Source organism: Fusarium solani (genome assembly GCF_023522795.1).
Source record: "Fusarium solani strain SB1 chromosome Unknown bctg00000000, whole genome shotgun sequence".
Taxonomy (NCBI): Eukaryota; Fungi; Ascomycota; class Sordariomycetes; order Hypocreales; family Nectriaceae; genus Fusarium; species Fusarium solani.
In genome coordinates, this window is record NW_027072157.1 from 1685526 (window position 1) to 1702621 (window position 17096).

General features: G+C 55.0%; 5 protein-coding genes across 5 annotated transcripts; 2 read left to right on the plus strand and 3 right to left on the minus strand.

The window, feature by feature from the left end:
* Positions 1-62: 62 nt before the first annotated feature.
* Positions 63-468, plus strand: MRS44_000533 (uncharacterized protein; the record flags this gene model as incomplete). Its single annotated transcript, XM_046275120.2, has 2 exons — positions 63-302; positions 403-468. The coding sequence occupies 2 exons, from the start codon at positions 63-65 to the stop codon at positions 466-468; spliced, it is 306 nt and encodes a 101-aa protein (XP_046139229.1).
* A 579-nt stretch (positions 469-1047) lies between these two features.
* MRS44_000534 (uncharacterized protein) lies at positions 1048-3810 on the minus strand (the record flags this gene model as incomplete). The annotated part of the gene is made up of 4 exons (XM_065624089.1): positions 1048-2609; positions 2660-3367; positions 3428-3619; positions 3732-3810. 4 exons carry the CDS (start codon positions 3808-3810, stop codon positions 1048-1050), a joined length of 2541 nt encoding a protein of 846 aa, XP_065479809.1.
* Positions 3811-4104: 294 nt separating this feature from the next.
* On the minus strand, positions 4105-4613 carry MRS44_000535 (uncharacterized protein; the record flags this gene model as incomplete). Its single annotated transcript, XM_046275118.2, has 4 exons — positions 4105-4216; positions 4299-4413; positions 4467-4501; positions 4564-4613. 4 exons carry the CDS (start codon positions 4611-4613, stop codon positions 4105-4107), a joined length of 312 nt encoding a protein of 103 aa, XP_046139227.1.
* Positions 4614-5150: 537 nt separating this feature from the next.
* On the plus strand, positions 5151-7789 carry MRS44_000536 (uncharacterized protein; the record flags this gene model as incomplete). The annotated part of the gene is made up of 3 exons (XM_065624090.1): positions 5151-5249; positions 5311-5697; positions 5774-7789. 3 exons carry the CDS (start codon positions 5151-5153, stop codon positions 7787-7789), a joined length of 2502 nt encoding a protein of 833 aa, XP_065479810.1.
* Positions 7790-8375: 586 nt separating this feature from the next.
* On the minus strand, positions 8376-16064 carry MRS44_000537 (uncharacterized protein; the record flags this gene model as incomplete). Its single annotated transcript, XM_065624091.1, has 7 exons — positions 8376-11750; positions 12012-12655; positions 13091-13105; positions 13344-13497; positions 13550-14734; positions 14793-15810; positions 15943-16064. The coding sequence occupies 7 exons, from the start codon at positions 16062-16064 to the stop codon at positions 8376-8378; spliced, it is 6513 nt and encodes a 2170-aa protein (XP_065479811.1).
* Between the last annotated feature and the right edge of the window lie 1032 nt (positions 16065-17096).

A 17096-nucleotide genomic window follows, 5' to 3' on the forward strand; every position in this document is an offset into this window, starting at 1 on the left:
TCCTCCATCCGCCGTCGCGCGCTGACTCCCATCCCCGGCGCAGCACTGTAATCCCGACGACCATGTCTGGCGAGAACGAGAACGGCACCCCAGGCGGCGAGCGGGCCGAGGCCCCCGCCAACACGGAGCACCTCAACATCAAGGTCACCGACAACAACAACGAGGTCTTCTTCAAGATCAAGCGCACCACCAAGCTCGAGAAGCTCATGGGCGCCTTTTGCGAGCGACAGGGCAAGGCCCTCAGCTCGGTGCGGTTCCTCTTTGACGGCACGCGTGTCCAGCCCACAGATACCCCCGACGCGGTATGTATTTCCCACCGCCCATGTCTCGTCCTACCTGCTGCCAGGCAGAGGACAGACCGTACTTTAGAGATCGGAGGTGCTGACCATGTACTTCCCATAGCTTGAGATGCAAGACGGCGACACGCTCGAGGTGCACCAGGAGCAGGTGGGCGGATGTTCACTGTAGCCTTGGAGGAGCATGAAGGAAGACAAAGGAAACAACGCAGGAAGGGCTCCCGGGCTGGATTTGAACACTGGCTGGCATCGCTTTGTGTACATCAGATGAAAGGGATACGGAAGCAGATTCGCCCATAATTTACGAAAGATACGCACCATTACCTTGAACTGGGTGTCTGACTGCGCCTGTGTGAATGGCTTCACGATTGATATCAGATCAGATCAGACCACAACTAGGCAGAGTCGAAACAGATCGTATTAAGACGACACTTAAATCAAGACGGAAACTGAACCATGCCGGACCAAACCATGTGTGTTTTTGCCATTCTAGAATCCATCAAATCAAATGACTTGTGCGAAACCTAATTACAACGCAAACAACGCCTCAATTCTCCTTTGCCAAACCGAATGAACGGACATCCAACAACCTAGGCAATTTACACGATCGAGTTATCTTTACACCCCGTTTTCCCTCCCGAACGAACAAATAAATTACAAGACTCGCGTGCTAAACTATAAAACAGTCAATGCCAGTGAAAACAACAACAAAAACAATGCCTAGACACAAAAGCGCCGAGACCAAATTACATTACGCTTTGAGTTCCTTTGCTCGGCATCCAGTGCAGAGCACGATGGTGCCCTCGGGCACGTGCTTGGTGAAGATCTGGCCATCGTCGAAGCCGTTTTGACACTCTGCACAACGGAAGCAGTGCTCGTGCCACTCGCCGCCGAGGGCCTGGATGTACTGCCCGATGACGGCGATGTTGCACTTCCTGCACTTGGGAGCTCGTCGCTCGGTGCGCTTCGTCTGGCAGTTGATGCACCATGCGTACCCGTCCTTTTCGATGTGCGTCATGCCGTGCTCGAATGGGTCGCCGCATTCAGCGCAGAAGAAGTGGCCGTAGTGCCAGTGGGCACCGAGAGCTACAATGTGCTCTCCCAGGATGGGAGTCTTGCAGTGCTTGCAGCGTGGCGCGAACAGCTCGTGCCAGTCTAGGTGGCAGAAAAACCGGAGGCGCTCATCTCCATCCTCTGCCATGGTCTCACCAGGTTCCTCTGGCAAGATCTCGCCAGCCGCGCGACGGTGGATGCGGTCAAGCCGCTGCTCGCGGACGTGGTCAGGCTCTGGGCTGATCTCCATGGCCTGCAGGTTGGTGCCGCATGAGTAGCAGCTGAAGCAGTAGGGATGAAATCGCTCGTTGGACCCCGCCAACGCCACAAATCGCCCTTCGATGGGAAAACCACACTCATGGCAGATGGTAGCTGCTCGTCTGGCACTCCCGGGAGCTGCAGACCAGTGGCCATGGGGCCGCTGGGCATGTCGAGGCGCCCCTCTGGAGACCGGGTTCGGCAACGGACGACTGCGCGAGGTCGGTTGGTCATCGGGCGTCACGATGGCGGGGATGCCATTGCTGCGGCTGTTGCTTGGAGCTTCGTCGACTGCGATGCTGGGAACGTTGATTGAAGGCACTGGGCCTCTCGGGCTGTCGTCTGCCCCAGCTACGCAGATCGACGGGATGTTCGCGTTGGACGACGGCCGGGACATCGACGTACTTTCCTCCGCCACAACGATACTAGGTATCTCCATGGGTTTTGCCTCCGGTTTGAAGGAGGAGGATGCGGAGGAGGTGCTGCTGCCGAGGGCTGCCGGGATCGACCGGTCTGGGTTGGTATCAGTGGACTCGTCCGGGGCTTTCCAATTGGCGTCGAAGCTTACAATGGGCCGTCCCGGACTGTCACTGACGGCTGTGGGTTCCGGGAGGTTGGGGCTGCGATCCTTCAATCGCATGCTCGTGGCCGCACGGATATCTTGGCTGCGAACCTCCATGCCATTCTTTCTCTCCACACTGTCATCAACAGGGGCAGAATTCTCCCCGGCAGGGTTGCTTGTGTACAGCGGGTTGCGGGAACGCGTTGGGGGATTGCGATAAATCTCAACGGGGTCGTGGGCCTTGCCCTTGCCCGTGTCTTGCTTGGGCGACTCGAAGCGCACGCGGTTCAGGGGGTTCTGGGGCTTGTTGCTGAGCTTCTCGGGTGATGCGCGACCCGACGTGGTGACATTCTTTGCGGTTGATGACTCTGGTTCCTCCCAGATCTGGTCCCCAGAGAAGGGTCGCTCGACCTCGCCGCTGATGTTCCTCTTTAGACTCGCTTGCCGGCGCTGCTCGGAGAACTTTCCAGAACGGCCAATGCTACCGTACGACTTGTTCTTGCGACTTGAAGAAGACTCCCTGTGTGGTTGTGCTCCAGAGAGGGGCGACCACCAGGGGCGTTACCCTCACTATCGGTTGAACTGCCCGAGAACGATCTGGTGCCCCCGACGCTAGCGGTGCGCGCATGCGCATAGCTATTCTTTCTCAAGTGTGATCGGTAACGGTAAGGGCCGTCAGGGCGAGGCGACGGTGTGCCGTGTTGATGTTGCCAGACGAGCTCGGCGGCCTCGTCGAGAGCGGCGTTGTAGATGCGCGTTTCGTCATCGGGCGTCTCTGGCACAGGCTGCACGGGGGGCGACTTGTTACCCTTTCGGATGTCCATCTCCTCCATCGCATCGCGCAGTGAGCTCGCCTCCTCCTTTTCCATCCATCTTTGGCCTCGCTCAATGTAGGTGGCTGAGGGGACGACCTCGGATGGTCTCAGAGGCTTGGAGGGCGATATCGCATAGGACCCACGGCTCACGGTGGAATACTTGGAGGTAACGCTGCCGGCAGCAATGCTGGGGTTCTTTGAGGGAACGCGCTCAACACCAGGCAAGCTGTCGGTCTGGGAGGCGGCGTCGGGGCTGAATCGACCGGTGCTTGAACGGTGCAAGCTTGAACGGGTGGCGGGAGCTGGACGAGCCCCCGCAGGCTGAGGGCGTGCACCTCCAGGTCTAGCAACACGGTGGGATCGAAGCTCTGCTAGATAATTTGCTATTTTATACAAGCAAGATTAGCCAGAAATCACCACAGATCCCAGTGAACTGGTCGTACCAAATTGATCATTGGTCATATACGAGGGCGACGGCGGAGTCACCTTTCGCGACTTGTTCAGGGTCGGGGTGGACCTCCCCGTGCCTGGCATCTTTGCCGGAAGACGTGGTATTGAATTAAGGGATGCTGAAGAAGAAGAGGATTCTGTCCGGCAGAGAGGTAAGCACTGGCGAGGGAGAGAGAGGGCGAACGCTATAGGAGACTAGGTAGTTGTGGTGTGAGTGAGGGAGTCACTTTTGTACCGCCGTCCAGGCCAGGCGATCGCAAGGGCGAGCTCGATTGTGGGGTTGACCAGGCAACGGACCATTGCGGTAGATGGCTTGCGTCAGAGGATCACCAGCAGCAACAAGGGCATCTTTTGAGCTTGTGAAAGAGGCTTTCATGGATATCAAAGGGGATAAAGGTCATTATATCGTTATGCTAAGGGGAGCTCTTCTGCCCAAAGGTATTCTCTTTATCGTACATGAACACGGCCTGCTTTTCGGCCTCTTTTTTTTTCTGCCTCTACTGTCACAGCTGCTTGAGCGGGGGTGAGGGCAGCGCTGTCTTTGATGTGTCTGCCTCTCATTTGCCCGGTTGGTCGTCTTTCATGCCATTCCACATGTCTTTATGTATTCCACATGCGAGAGCTGCCGCGCACTTGCAGTGCCGTCCGCCACTAGCACAGGCAGCATTAGTTACCACCGCAGCTCGCCCTTGACGCCCTTTTCTGGCTCCTTTGCTGGTGCTGGAGGCGGTGGAGGTGCTGCAAAGCCTAGGTTTTTGAACTCGTCCCTGGCCATGAGGTTTCTAGAAGTTTCAGACGCATGAGCCCGCGATGTTCCGACAGCGGCGCCGAGTTGCGTCATTGAGTTGAGTCAGTCTCTCTCACCTGTCCATTCTGCACGAGAGGTAGGCCTTTGCCAGGTCGCGGCATTCGTCTTCATTGACGCCTCGCACTTTTTTCATGCATGCTAGGTACTTGGTCATGACGGTCTTGCACTCGCCTATTTTTGGTCAATTTCTCGTCTTCTGGGGATAACGCGATAAGGTTACCGACCATCGTGGTCAAGGGGAAAGCTCCCACGCTGGGGTCTAGCAGACAACAAGTTTAGTCAGGCATATAGCACCCGACGTAACGCAGGGAACTCACTTACGGTGTAGGCTTCGTGGCCGGCAGGGCACCGGGGCTACCGAATGTGCTCATGTCTTTTGAATTGGGCTTCTGTCAGGCTCCCAGGTCATCCGGCAGCTTCGTGGACATGCCTTTCGTCCAGACCACACACAATCAGTGGAAAAGTCAGCCGACCTGTGGCGACGGTGATGCCCCGATACAACGCTGTTTTCGCATAACGGCACCTCAAGGATTGCAATTGCATTGACTGTGGCCAGTGACAACAGGCCTGTGCTCACGGGCCGAGAACCTTGGAAGCCAGGCTCCAGTGGAGCTCGGAGCCAGGCACCCAGGCCTAACCCAGGTCTCTAGTGTAGAAAGAGGTAGCGCTTTGTTGCCATCCATTATGCAAATACACGTGAACCCGACTCGACGCCTGCATCAATCCGCATGAATTCTTGGAATTGATTGATAGCGACGACGACGCGCGCAATCTCACAGCCTCTCGCCCGTGTTGTGTCGTGTCCTGGCCTGCTGGACTCCTGACGATCTCAGCTCCAGCTTCAAGTCTTTGCTGCTTCTGTCGTCTGCGTCTGCTTGTCTCGGTCTCCTCTCTCTCTCTCCGTCACCATGGCTGCCCTCGGCGAGGATCTGCTCAGCACCGTCAACAAGCTGCAGGATCTAGTCTTCAACACCATCGGCAGCGATTCACTGGACCTTCCTCAGATTGTATGCGTTTTTAATGCGACGAATTGACTCTTGCCGCCCCAGGCTGACCCGTATTATCCAGGTTGTCGTCGGCTCCCAGTCCGCGGGCAAATCCTCCGTCCTTGAAAACATTGTCGGCCGCGACTTTCTACCGCGAGGAAGCGGCATCGTCACCCGTCGGCCCCTGATCCTCCAGCTCATCAACGTCCCCGATGACGAGGGCGCTCCCGATCCCTCTCTCGATCCTTATCGATCTCCCGGCGCTGCCCGCCGTTCCGAGTGGGCAGAGTTCCATCACATCCCTAACCGAAGATTCAACGACTTCACCGACGTCAAGCGCGAGATCGAGAACGAGACTTCCCGTGTCGCCGGCAACAACAAGGGCATCAACCGACAACCCATTAACCTCAAGATCTACTCCCCCTACGTCCTCAACCTGACCCTGGTTGATCTTCCCGGTCTTACCAAGGTGAGAAGCCTTTCCCGACTTTTCTTGATGCCCTCATGCGCTGTCACCGAGCCCCACTGACAATTCTTGTCTTCAGGTCCCCATCGGTGACCAACCTACCGATATCGAGAAGCAGACCCGAAACCTAATTTCAGAATACATCGCCAAGCCCAACAGTATCATTCTTGCCGTCTCTCCTGCTAACGTCGATATCGTCAACTCGGAGGCTCTCAAGCTTGCCCGCCATGTTGACCCTCTTGGCCGGAGGACTATCGGTGTCCTGACCAAGGTCGACCTAATGGACCACGGCACCAATGCCCTGGACATCCTCTCGGGTCGTGTCTACCCTCTGAAGTTGGGATTCATTGGTGTCGTCAACCGCTCACAGCAGGACATCCAAGGAAACAAGCCCATGGAGGAGGCTCTTCATGCCGAGGCCGAATTCTTCAAGCACCACCCTGCCTACCGCAACATCTCCAACCGCTGCGGCACCCACTACCTAGCAAAGACGCTCAACACCACTCTTATGGGCCACATTCGTGAGCGATTGCCCGACATCAAGGCCCGCCTCAACACCCTCATGGGCCAGACCCAACAGGAGCTGGCTAGCTACGGTGACATGCACTTTAGCGGAAAGGAGCACCGTGGCTCTCTCATTTTGCAGCAGATGACTCGCTTCGCCACCTCTTTCATTTCCTCCATCGATGGAACCTCTACCGAGATCTCAACCAAGGAGCTCTGCGGTGGTGCCCGCATCTACTACATCTTCAACTCGGTCTTCGGTAGCTCTCTCGAATCCATCGATCCCACCTCTAACCTGTCCGCCCTTGACATCCGGACGGCCATCCGAAACTCTACCGGTCCCCGGCCCAGTCTTTTTGTTCCAGAGATGGCTTTCGACCTCCTTGTGAAGCCTCAGATCAAGCTCCTCGAGATTCCTAGCCAGCGCTGCGTGGAGCTTGTCTATGAGGAGCTGATCAAGATTTGCCACACCTGCGGCTCGACTGAGCTTTCCCGATACCCCAGACTCCAGGCCAAGCTCATCGAGACGGTATCAGACCTGCTCCGCGAGCGGCTGGGACCTGCTTCTTCGTATGTTGAGTCTCTCATTTCTATCCAGCGCGCCTACATCAACACCAACCATCCCAACTTTTTGGGCGCTGCTGCTGCCATGAGCAATGTTGTTACCGCTAAGCAGGAACGTGAACGGAAAAGGTTAATCCAGGAGGAGCGCGAGCGTCGGGAAAGACGACGCCTGCAGGAGATTGAGGCCGACGGTGATGGCCCCGAGAACGAGGACGGTGTCACAGCTCCGAACGAGAAGTCCGAGAAGGCCAAGTCGAGCCGAAGCAAGGTGACCAAGCCCCCTCGCAGCCTCTCGCCTCCGGTCCTCGAGAACGGAAACCACCCCAGTATCGCTGCCGCTATGAACGCGTCAAATCTCAACGGTCTCAGGTCTGCATCGCCTTCTCGACTTAACCAGCAGGGCCTCGGAGGCGCGCGGGACTCCTTCTTGAACTACTTCTTCGGCAAGGACGGTGCCAACATGGGTGCTACCGGCCCTCTACCCAGCCCTACGTTGTCCAACGGACGACATATTAGCCAGCACTCCGAGACCAGCTTCCCTATTGTGCGCCGGGAAAAGGAGATCCCCCACCGTCCATCCACGGCCACACCCCAGCCTCTGGAGGACGAATTTGACCGGACAGGCAAGAACTACGGCTTGGCGTCTCAGATGGTGAGTTCCAAGGACCAGATACACGGCCTGCTCTTCTCCCACGAAACTAACCCCCACCGACAGGGAGAATCCGCGGAACCGGCCATGACGGAGCGGGAGGCCATGGAGACGGAGCTCATCCGGGCTCTCATCTCTTCCTACTTCAACATTGTGCGGGAGTCCATTGCCGACCAGGTCCCCAAGGCCGTCATGCACCTCCTCGTCAACCACTGCAAGGACGTTGTCCAGAACCGCCTCGTCAGCGAGCTCTACAAGGAGTCCCTCTTTGAGGAGCTGCTGTACGAGGACGACGGCGTCAAGAAGGAGCGCGAGAAGTGCGAGCGCCTGCTGCAGACGTACCGCGAGGCCGCCAAGATTATTGGTGAGGTGCTGTAGAAGGATCGTCCCCCCTGGAGAGAATGCCCTTGGAGAGAGAAGGCGTCGACTTAGAGAAATGACAGTAATGAGGAGAAAAAAGCGTCATGTGCGGATAGACTTGGGAGGCGAATTCTTATCGGGGACGGACAAGATCATTCGTTTGGCAGGGCTAGGCTCATCATTCAGCTGCCTCTTCAGCTGTCTGTCTTTGGGCCGTTTACCTGAAAGGCTCTTGATCGACTTTCCATCCAGAGCAAAGCAACGAGAGGAGAGAGAGAAGTCTTGTACACTTTTTGTTGTCTATTTTGTACACCACCGCTGGCATTCGGATTTGTTGTCACTCAACTTACTTTCCAAGGCGCGAGCAGAAAGAAGAGGAGGAAGACTTACTTGTATCTATGTAAAACAAATTCGGCTCGTCGTCCTCTCAGAATACAATCAACTTACCACTTTAACTTGATTATCTTCACTTATACACCGAATAATCATGGTAGTCATGTTGTATTTGGTAGTTTAGTTATACAGGGTGGCTGGATTATTGTACATGGTTGTGATCCTCATTTTTCCTCCTTGAGCAATTCATTTCCCCACACAAGCAAGCTCATCATCTCTGATTCCCTTCATACGCATCCTCTTCCTTGCCTGGCGAAGGATATCGTGGATCGTAGTCGTCAAACTCGGGCCTGGCCGCAGCACGACCTGGAGCAACAGATGCTCGAGGATCAGCGGCATAATGGCTGCTCAAGTGCCCTTCAGCAGCTCGGGGAGCTGGATAGGCGTTCTGCTCCCTCATGGGGGGTCGAGTGTCGTAGGTGTAGAAGTCTCTCTCATCGTGTTGAACAGGTCGTCTGATGAAGTAGTCGCCATATTGACTTCGGACCTCGACGTATTCATAGGCCCCGGGGCCTAATGTTGCACGGTGGTCATGATAGTCGTAGTAGACGCGATGAGGCGCATGCTCTGCTTCATAGTGATGTACAGATTGCCCATATCGTGGGAGAGGACTGCGCGTTCGAAAACGTGTTGGATCATGGCCCTCATACCAGCCAGAGGGAGCGTAGCGATGATCCTCAAAGACACGACCATCAGGTACGCCGTATCTGGTCTCCTGAGGCAGGGTATCTCGGGCTCTCATCCCTCGGCCTATTTCGCGTCCCGATTCGTCGACGTAGACAACTTCCTCCTCAATCGCATGGCCATGATTCTCGAGGGCAGGCCGATCCTGTCTACTGCCCCTACGAGCCTCAATGAATCCAGATGCTGCGTCCACCGGAGCGTCAATAGGAGGCCGATATTCCTGAGGTCGGTTTCCAACTGAAGCGCTCCTATCGCGTGGCCCAGATGGCTCAGCGACAGAATAGCGCTGTTCCCGAGCATCGCGATAGTCGTGCGAGCGCTCATCGCGCCAATGCGTCGGGTTTCGGGGTCGGGCGGATGTAGATGGTGTATTGTTTGACACATCTTCTGCCTTGACCTTGACTTCTCTTCGCTCGGTTCGCTTGGCAGATTCAGATTCCGAAGCTAGTTGACGATCAGATCGAGGCCTCTCTTGTACGGAGGTGCCAGTTGTAGGTTGCTCCTGAACCGCAACAGCACGTCTTTTCTTGTGGCCACCGTAAACTTCGCTGGCAGGCCGAAGATGTGGTATGTCTTCTGTGGCCTTGTCGTACGCTTGTGCCTGGGGTTGAGTCCGGGGTAGGGGTTGACTGGTGTCTGGTGCTTTCTCCGCGGAAGACTGAGGCCCTGGATGATGCTCGAGTTGTTGTTGAGGTCGATCATTGGCCTCGGGAGCTTTGTGCGTTTGACGCTGCTGTGTACCATGCCCCCCTGATGCCCCAGCTGGATTCTTGTCTGGCTTACCGCCCGGCTTCACGACTGGGGTGGTCTCCAGCTCCTCTTCCGAAGAGCCTTGCTGGAGGAATCTGTCTATAAACGACTTCTCGAATGCCCATGGAATCGCATCCTCCACAACGGCATGCGCGGCTTGGTTATTCTGTAGCTTACGCTTCACCTTGGCCAAGCAGGCTTCGTTTGGAAGCGAGAGCATGTCCACTCGCCAGTCCATGGGTGCCAGTCCCTGAGCTTCAGGGCCTTCAACGTGCTGATTCATGAAATGCGTGACCAGGTTGACCAAGGTGAATGCGCGCCTGCTGGTGCACGCCTTGCACGAGATGTCGTTGGCAACCCGAACTGCGCGCATGTCCTTGTGACTCGACAATGCCTCTGCGAACATTGATAGAGATGCTGCTTCATCGTAATCTTTCTGGAACTTCTTGGCTATACGATGAATAACTGTAGAGACCTTGATGGAGGGGTGTAGCTTCTTCACACCCCCCAGTTTGAACCAAGTATCCTTAGCAATCTTCGCCATGGCATTAAGTCGTGTCTTATACGGAACCTTTTCTCGTCCAGAATCAAAGGCGCCTTGGAGGTTGGGGTATGACCCGTAGTCATACGAACCGGCCCCCGATGTGCGTGGTTCGACGTAGGCATTTGTTTGGCCATGGGAGCCATATGCCGCCCCCGAAGAGAGCTGTGGAGGATAGGAAGAATATGTCATACTGTCCGGATAGGCCGCAGACGAGTAGGGTGCTCCATAAGCATGAGGCCCAACACCGCCATAGTCTGCTGGTGGCACAGTGACAGGCGGACCAGAGCTGTAATGAAGCGGAGGTGCTGGGAACGGTGCGCTGTAGCCAGGGGGACCATATCCCGCTGGCGGAGCTGGTTGATAGCCAGCAAATCCTTGTTGGGCCGTGGCACCTGTCTGCGGGAGCGAGTGCGATGAAGACTTCCCGTACTGACCAAGCTCTATGGCTCGTGGATCAGGACTGAATGGAGGCACCGCTGGCCATTCCGCCCTCCAATGCACGACAACATTGCCCAGACTAAGGACACCGGTGTGTTTGGCTGCGTAATGCTGGATCACACCCTCGAAACCAAAGAACTTGAGGTTGCCGCTGGGGCTGCAGCCGTTGCAAAGGAATAGCTCCTTTCGAAATTGCTCAGTGCGCGGCTTGACCTTCATGTCGAATACCCACTTCATGTTCTCCAGCGTCAGCTTCTGGGTCCATGGCCCTTCTGGCGGCTCTACGATCGGCTCCTTTCCTGCAGCAACAGCCGCAGCTGTATCCTTGGCAACTTCGGCATAGAACCTCTTGCGAACGTAGAGCAGAACGTCTGCCGCAAACTGCGGGGTGTTCTTCCTCTTAACCTTCTCACCATTGTTCCACCCCTTGATGATTTCGTCCGCATATGCTGATATGCGAGCCCTCACAGGTCCCTGGATGTCGTCCCACTCCTGGTCAGGGACTTCCCTCGGTTCTCTGGCAGGCTTGCTTCCATTTTGTGTCACGAGCTTGTCTTGGAGTGCCCGAGCATTCGCGGTGTTCTCCTTCTCTCTGACTTCGGCATCTGATCGTTGAGCAAGAAGACGCGGCTTCAGTAGTTCCCATGCGTTATCATCGAGTGGTGTGATGAGCTGTAGAGCTGCCTGGAAGGACGGAATATGGGCCAGAACACTGGCAGTTAGCGGAGGATCAAGAAGCATCGCACGGCGTTCAATGTCGGCACGTCTCTGCGCCTTGAGCTGAGCCACCTCTTCCTTGGTTCTTTTCTGTTGTCCCAGGGGACGAGGTTGTTGAAGGGGTGCGTCCGACTTCCCTGCGAGGCTGGGTATTTCGGTCGGGTTGGAAGCTTTGTCTTGGCGCTCCTCATAACCGCGAGTCAAGTTGGATAGATGATGGCCAGGAAGAGGCTTGGGTGAAAATGCAACTGGTACTAGGTTCTCTGCTTTGGGAGGATCAGGCTTTGTAGCACTCAGAGGCACTCGCACCTGGTTGAGCCCTCCAGCCAGCTCCCACTTCTCCCAGCGCGAGGCGTCGGCCAAAGCCTGCTTGCCCCGAATCTCTAAGCCCTTGACCCATTCTTCAGTGGCTGCGGAACCCAATACTTTGACCTGTTCAAACTCATTCTTGATCTGATTAATGTGTTCTGACCAATAGAACTTTGTCACCTGCGTGTTCGGGGGAGAACTCCAGTTTGCATGACACGAGGACGTAGAACGTGTAATTGGTCAGTCACGAATATCGGAGGAAGAGCTGGAAGCAGAAGTGAGGGGGTTGTCGAAGACAGGAGGACGTCGAGTTCCTATCAAGACTGTTAGATAGAAGCATGCCATGATACGGGAAAGACTGACCTTTGTGCTTCTCTTCACTAAGCAAGTTCCACAGGTACAGACAGAAAACGGAAAAATCGGGGAGACGCCCTTGGCGCCTGGCCCGCGATGCCACTCATCGGCTGCATCAAAAGATTGCAAATCGCCCTTTGAACCACAAAACTGGCACGCTGTAGAGCAGATGAGACGCCACATGTGCAGCTCTGACTTGCCTTTCAACGGAGCAGGCATACGAGGGCAAAACAAGCGTCTCGAGGCTTGCCATATTGCTTCAGGCTTCAAGTGTGGGAGAGCAGAGGGCAAATCATTGCGATGCGCAAGGGGAGCTGTGGAGGAAGATGGACTGAGAAAAGTATGGAAAAGTTTGTTGACAGACAACAAACGGCCCAGAGTCTTGGGTGAAACAAGAGTGAAGATATGCTGCCATATCCCAGCTGGAAGCTGCTTTGCCCGGTCCGTCGTAGAGTTTGGGAGCTCTCTCGAATGGCCTGGTCCGTCTTCCTGAAGCCTTACCCTCTTCACGTTGTCGGGCTGGGTGGGATCCTTGGAGCCGGGTGATTTGCGCTTGTTGCCAGAAGTACCACTGGACTGGGTGATCTTGTCGAATAGAGCAGCTGCAGGATCGTAACTGGAGGCGTCGGAATCCTCATTGTCGGGTTGGTCAGTCATGTCAACATCCGCGCGGTTGGTGTGATCGACGCCTGAGGCTGTTTGAGTGAGCGTCACATCTAAGGGATTGGCCCCGATGTTTTCCAACCCAGAAGACATTTCTATCCAGAAGCTCCAGACGAAAGAAACAGGATGGCGGAGAACAGAAGAAGGAAAAAATGGCTTGGGAAAACCTCAAGCATGTGAGAGCGGCAGTTAACACTTGTCAGAGGGGCGGCGCGTAGCAACTAAGGAGATACGTTCGTTGCAGTCTAATGAAATGGAGAAATAGCCGGAGTTGCATAGAAAATGCCTCCTCTATCTCTGCACTCCATTAGTTTGCGATGGGCACATTAAAGGGCGACGGTGATTATGTGTCAATGGAATGGATGTGTTGGTGTTTGGGATGCAGGAGAAGAAGGCGCGCGCTGATGTGTGATGATGCTTGATGGCGGCAAACCTTTGAAAAGCTTCGTTTCTGAGGAAGGACCCACCCTCCACACGGCTTCCTGCATGACGTAAGCAGGCATTAGACAACTCCAGCTGCATCAAGCCATTGACAACGGGAGGCAGCATTTAATCAATCATATGTGGTGCAAAATATCTTGTTTAGAAATGGAGTGTTTGCTTTTTTATTCCTTTGTCCAGCGGCAGGTCATACACATACACAACATGAGGTGCGAGTCCCAATTACTATACAAGAATCCTCGCTCTATCATTGCATGTTCAAATCCCCTCCCCCTCTACCTCCACCCCCTCCATGTCCTTGAGAAGCGCTACCACTACGCCCGCCTGTCGAGGAGGACTGTTCAGGGGACGATTGATCCCCTGTTGCACCGTATATTTGGAAGCTCTGATCTGCTCCCCAGTTGGCCATCTGCGTGTAGTTCTCGAAGGCATTCTGCACTGGTTAGTTACATCTGTGTAGGGGACTGATAACAAGCTCAACTTACCCAGTCAAAGTTGGCAGCCATATCAATCCCAGAAGTCGTTTGCCCCGTCCCCATGTTGGCAAACATGGAAGAAAACGGAGAAGCTGGGGCTGCGGCGCCAAACCCATCGGTCTGGAAATCAATGCCCTCGGGGGCAGTCATACCAAAGTCCATGCCCATGAACGGGGCCTGGTTTGGTGTCGAGAAGGGGTTGATTCCGGTATTGAAGTCAGGTAGAGTGTTGGGGGATATAAGACCCGGGGCAATAGCCGGTGACGTATCGGCGCCGATGCTCGCAGTCAAGCCCGCCATCGGCTCTGATTGCATGATGGGCTGCTCAGTGCCGCACGTCGAGGGATCCTTTATCTTGGCCAACATGATCTCGATGATCTTGCTTGCCTTGAATGCTTCCATAGACGTATCCGCAAGCGTCTTCCAGATTTCTTTTGCTGTTTCCAAGCTTCCGATCATCCTAGAACGCTGCTCTGAGTTCCACATGGAAGCTCCCTCGTTATCTTGTGGCGTCCCAGACTGTGCTGCCATGTTGTCAAAGTGCAAGTCCAAGATGACGAGCATCGCGGGAAGTGTGAAGTCCTTGGTAGCAATCGACTTGACGAACCAACTAACTGACCGCAGCCTTCCACGGGACTGCGACTCGCGGTACAGGACCGCAAGATGATCTAGAGCTGTCAAGGAGGCCTCGATGGCGGCCCTTCGAGAGTGGGCGTATCTCGCGCTTTGCCTGGCCCGCGGAAGGTATTTTCGGTGGAGCAGACAAAGAATCTTCTGATAAAGAATATCCACGTTGAACCTCGCGATTATTAGTGTCACTGGGTCATGAGAGCCCTCCAGTGTGGTTAGTTTTAGGTGTGGCGGTAGTTCGTGCATGATCTGCCGCAGCTTCGCGTCGAAACGAATGATCTCATCGTATGGGACATGCTTGCCCACTTGATTCGTAGCCTGAAGGATGTTTCCCAGCTCGTTACATAGCCGTGACTTGGCAATCATGTAGGCGATAGGGGTCGGTTCTGTCGATGGTCGTGATGGCGGTAGTTGTTTCGTGTCCGGGCCAAATTCCTCGTCACGGATGTTATTGGGCAACTGCGTATCGCAGTCATGCTCATAGATCATGCTGGGCAAGGAGACCTGGTGTGAGAAGACAACATCGGACATTCGAACGAGTGCCCATGTCCGCCGCCTCATTTCCTAGCAAACTGTTAGTCAAAGAACGCCAAGTTGCCAATGTTAAAGAGGAGAAACTTACAGCTTGGAAAGGAGACACAGACGGGAACCACTTTGCATCTCGATGATAGCCCATGCGGAAGGCAATTCGAGTGATCAACGACACAATCAACCACAAGCCCAGGTCAGCATCCCAGCGAGAGGAATACTCCCCAAAGACGTAGAGAATCATGGTCTCGACTGTGTACTCGACAGGCTTGGTGTAGTCCGACTTGATCAGACATTGTACAGTCCGTAGCCGGTATTCAGCTGCCAACTCGAGCGTCCGGCCCTTCCACTCCGGCGGCTCGTCGCCAACTTTGTGAAAACTTAGCATGGCGAGGCAGAGAACCGAGTAGAGCAATCCGAGCCACATGATTGGCGTCTTGGAAGGATCCTGCCAGTGCCTCAACATCTGCTCCTTGAACGTTGGCTCGTGGATGATGTTGACGGCGTTGTCCATAGAATTGAAGTATCGGTCGCACAGCGCCAAGACGGCTGACTTGGGTGGTAGTTCAGCACGAATCTCCATCTCTGATGCTGGAACGGCTCCCAGTAGGAGCGTTGGTCCTTCGCGCGCAGCCATGGGTTTTGACTGCTTGACTCGCTCATAACTAGACTCCAGCTCCTTTTTATGGGAGTTGAAGTAGTTTTTCACCTCGGAAATGTCTGCGAGGATGGTGTGCCAGTGTTGTTGCCCGACGTATAATGACTTCCCCTTATCTGTGTCCACCTTTAAGAAGCCCAAGGATGTCGCCAGTCCTTCTTCTTCGTCGCTATTCTCGTCGTCTTCGGCCATGACGGCCTCGTCTCCCCGACCGACCTTGGCAGAGGATGCGCTGTCCGTGACAGATCGTGATGTCGCCGCTGCAGCGGCGGCAGATGCAGCATCTACATTGGCGCCTCCGTGCATTAGAGAGAGAACTAGGCCTTCTAAACGGTCAATACGATTCTGCATGTCATCTGGACTTGAGTCTCCTTGACTTTGATTCTTCTTGCGAGTAACTGGCGTCGCATAGGAACATGATGTTGTTCCCATGCCTTCACGCTTGGTACAGTTACTGCAAGGATGATTTCTGTCACATTTTCTGCCAAAATTGTTAGTAAGACTTGACGTGGTCATCTCTGGCTTGGGCTTACAATCTGTCAGCAAGGTTAGCATGTGCACAACAGACTCATGAGGGACAACATACTTGCGTGTCCTGCAAGGATAACAGCTAAGAGGTACACGATTCCTCTTCCTCACAACGCGGAACTGTTCCTCGGGAGAGCGACCTCCCTGGGAGGAGTTGGTCGAGGGGGGTGTTGGGGTCATTGTGGAGAAAGGAAGCGAGATGGTATATCTCGACAGATGAGGTGGTGAGATCCGGCGTTAAGGCAGGAAACAGGTCGAGAATGAAGCTGACCAGCTTCAGGGAACCGGCATGAATATATTGAAGCTCCGGGCTTCCGGCTTAGAGAGCACCGGACCTCCGTGCAGGAAGTCAATAGGGCGCAACACCTTCAAGGTACCGGTCCGGGAGTCGGTTGCAAGCACGGCGGCCTTCTGATGGGTCGGGGATTGGGACACAAGCGCCTAATGCCGAGTCACAACCAGGCAGCCGCTTCGCCTCCAATGGCCCGGGGAAGAGATGAGTGGCGTCTGTCTGCTCCGAGATGTCCGCGCGCCCTTACAACTACAGTACAGGTAGCGTGTACAGTACAGCCCTCCTCCTGGTCCGCAGCAGAACGCAGCGCAGCGCGAATCGCCGATGGGCGGGCAGTTCTGGAGATTGGTCGAACAATGGGATGGGTGAGCTCGGTGTCGCGGGCGTGTGCTAGAGGCAGCGAGAAGAGCTACAGACGCCGCGGCATCGACCGACTCGGGCGGGTGAAGAAAAGGGCGAGGCGATAGGCGCGAAGGCGAAGAGAACGCAAAAGCAGCTACTGTACGAGGCGGAAAAGGTCGGTTTGCGATGGATGGATGGATGGATGGTCGCTCGCTCACTCAGCAAAAATATCGAAAACGTTGTGGGAGCGCCGGTCTGAGGGATGACGAAGCGAAGCGAAAGCAGTCAGAGAGCCCAACCACCAAAGAGACAAGATGGTCGATGGATCAAAAAGGATAAGGTATGGATGGATGGAGGAGGGTAAGGAGGGGTCGTTGCTTCCGATCGTCCCCTGTTCTTTCCCTCTTTTTCACATGAGCGTGAGCTTGAGCTTCTTCAAAGAGAAGGAGGGGCAAACAAGAAATAGCCCAAGAGGCGCAAAGGATTCTCGGATCTTGTCAAGGACGTCAGCGTCAGCCTTATTAAATGCGACGGGCTAGAGCGGAGGCAACATTTTTTAGCTGGATCATGTTAGCACC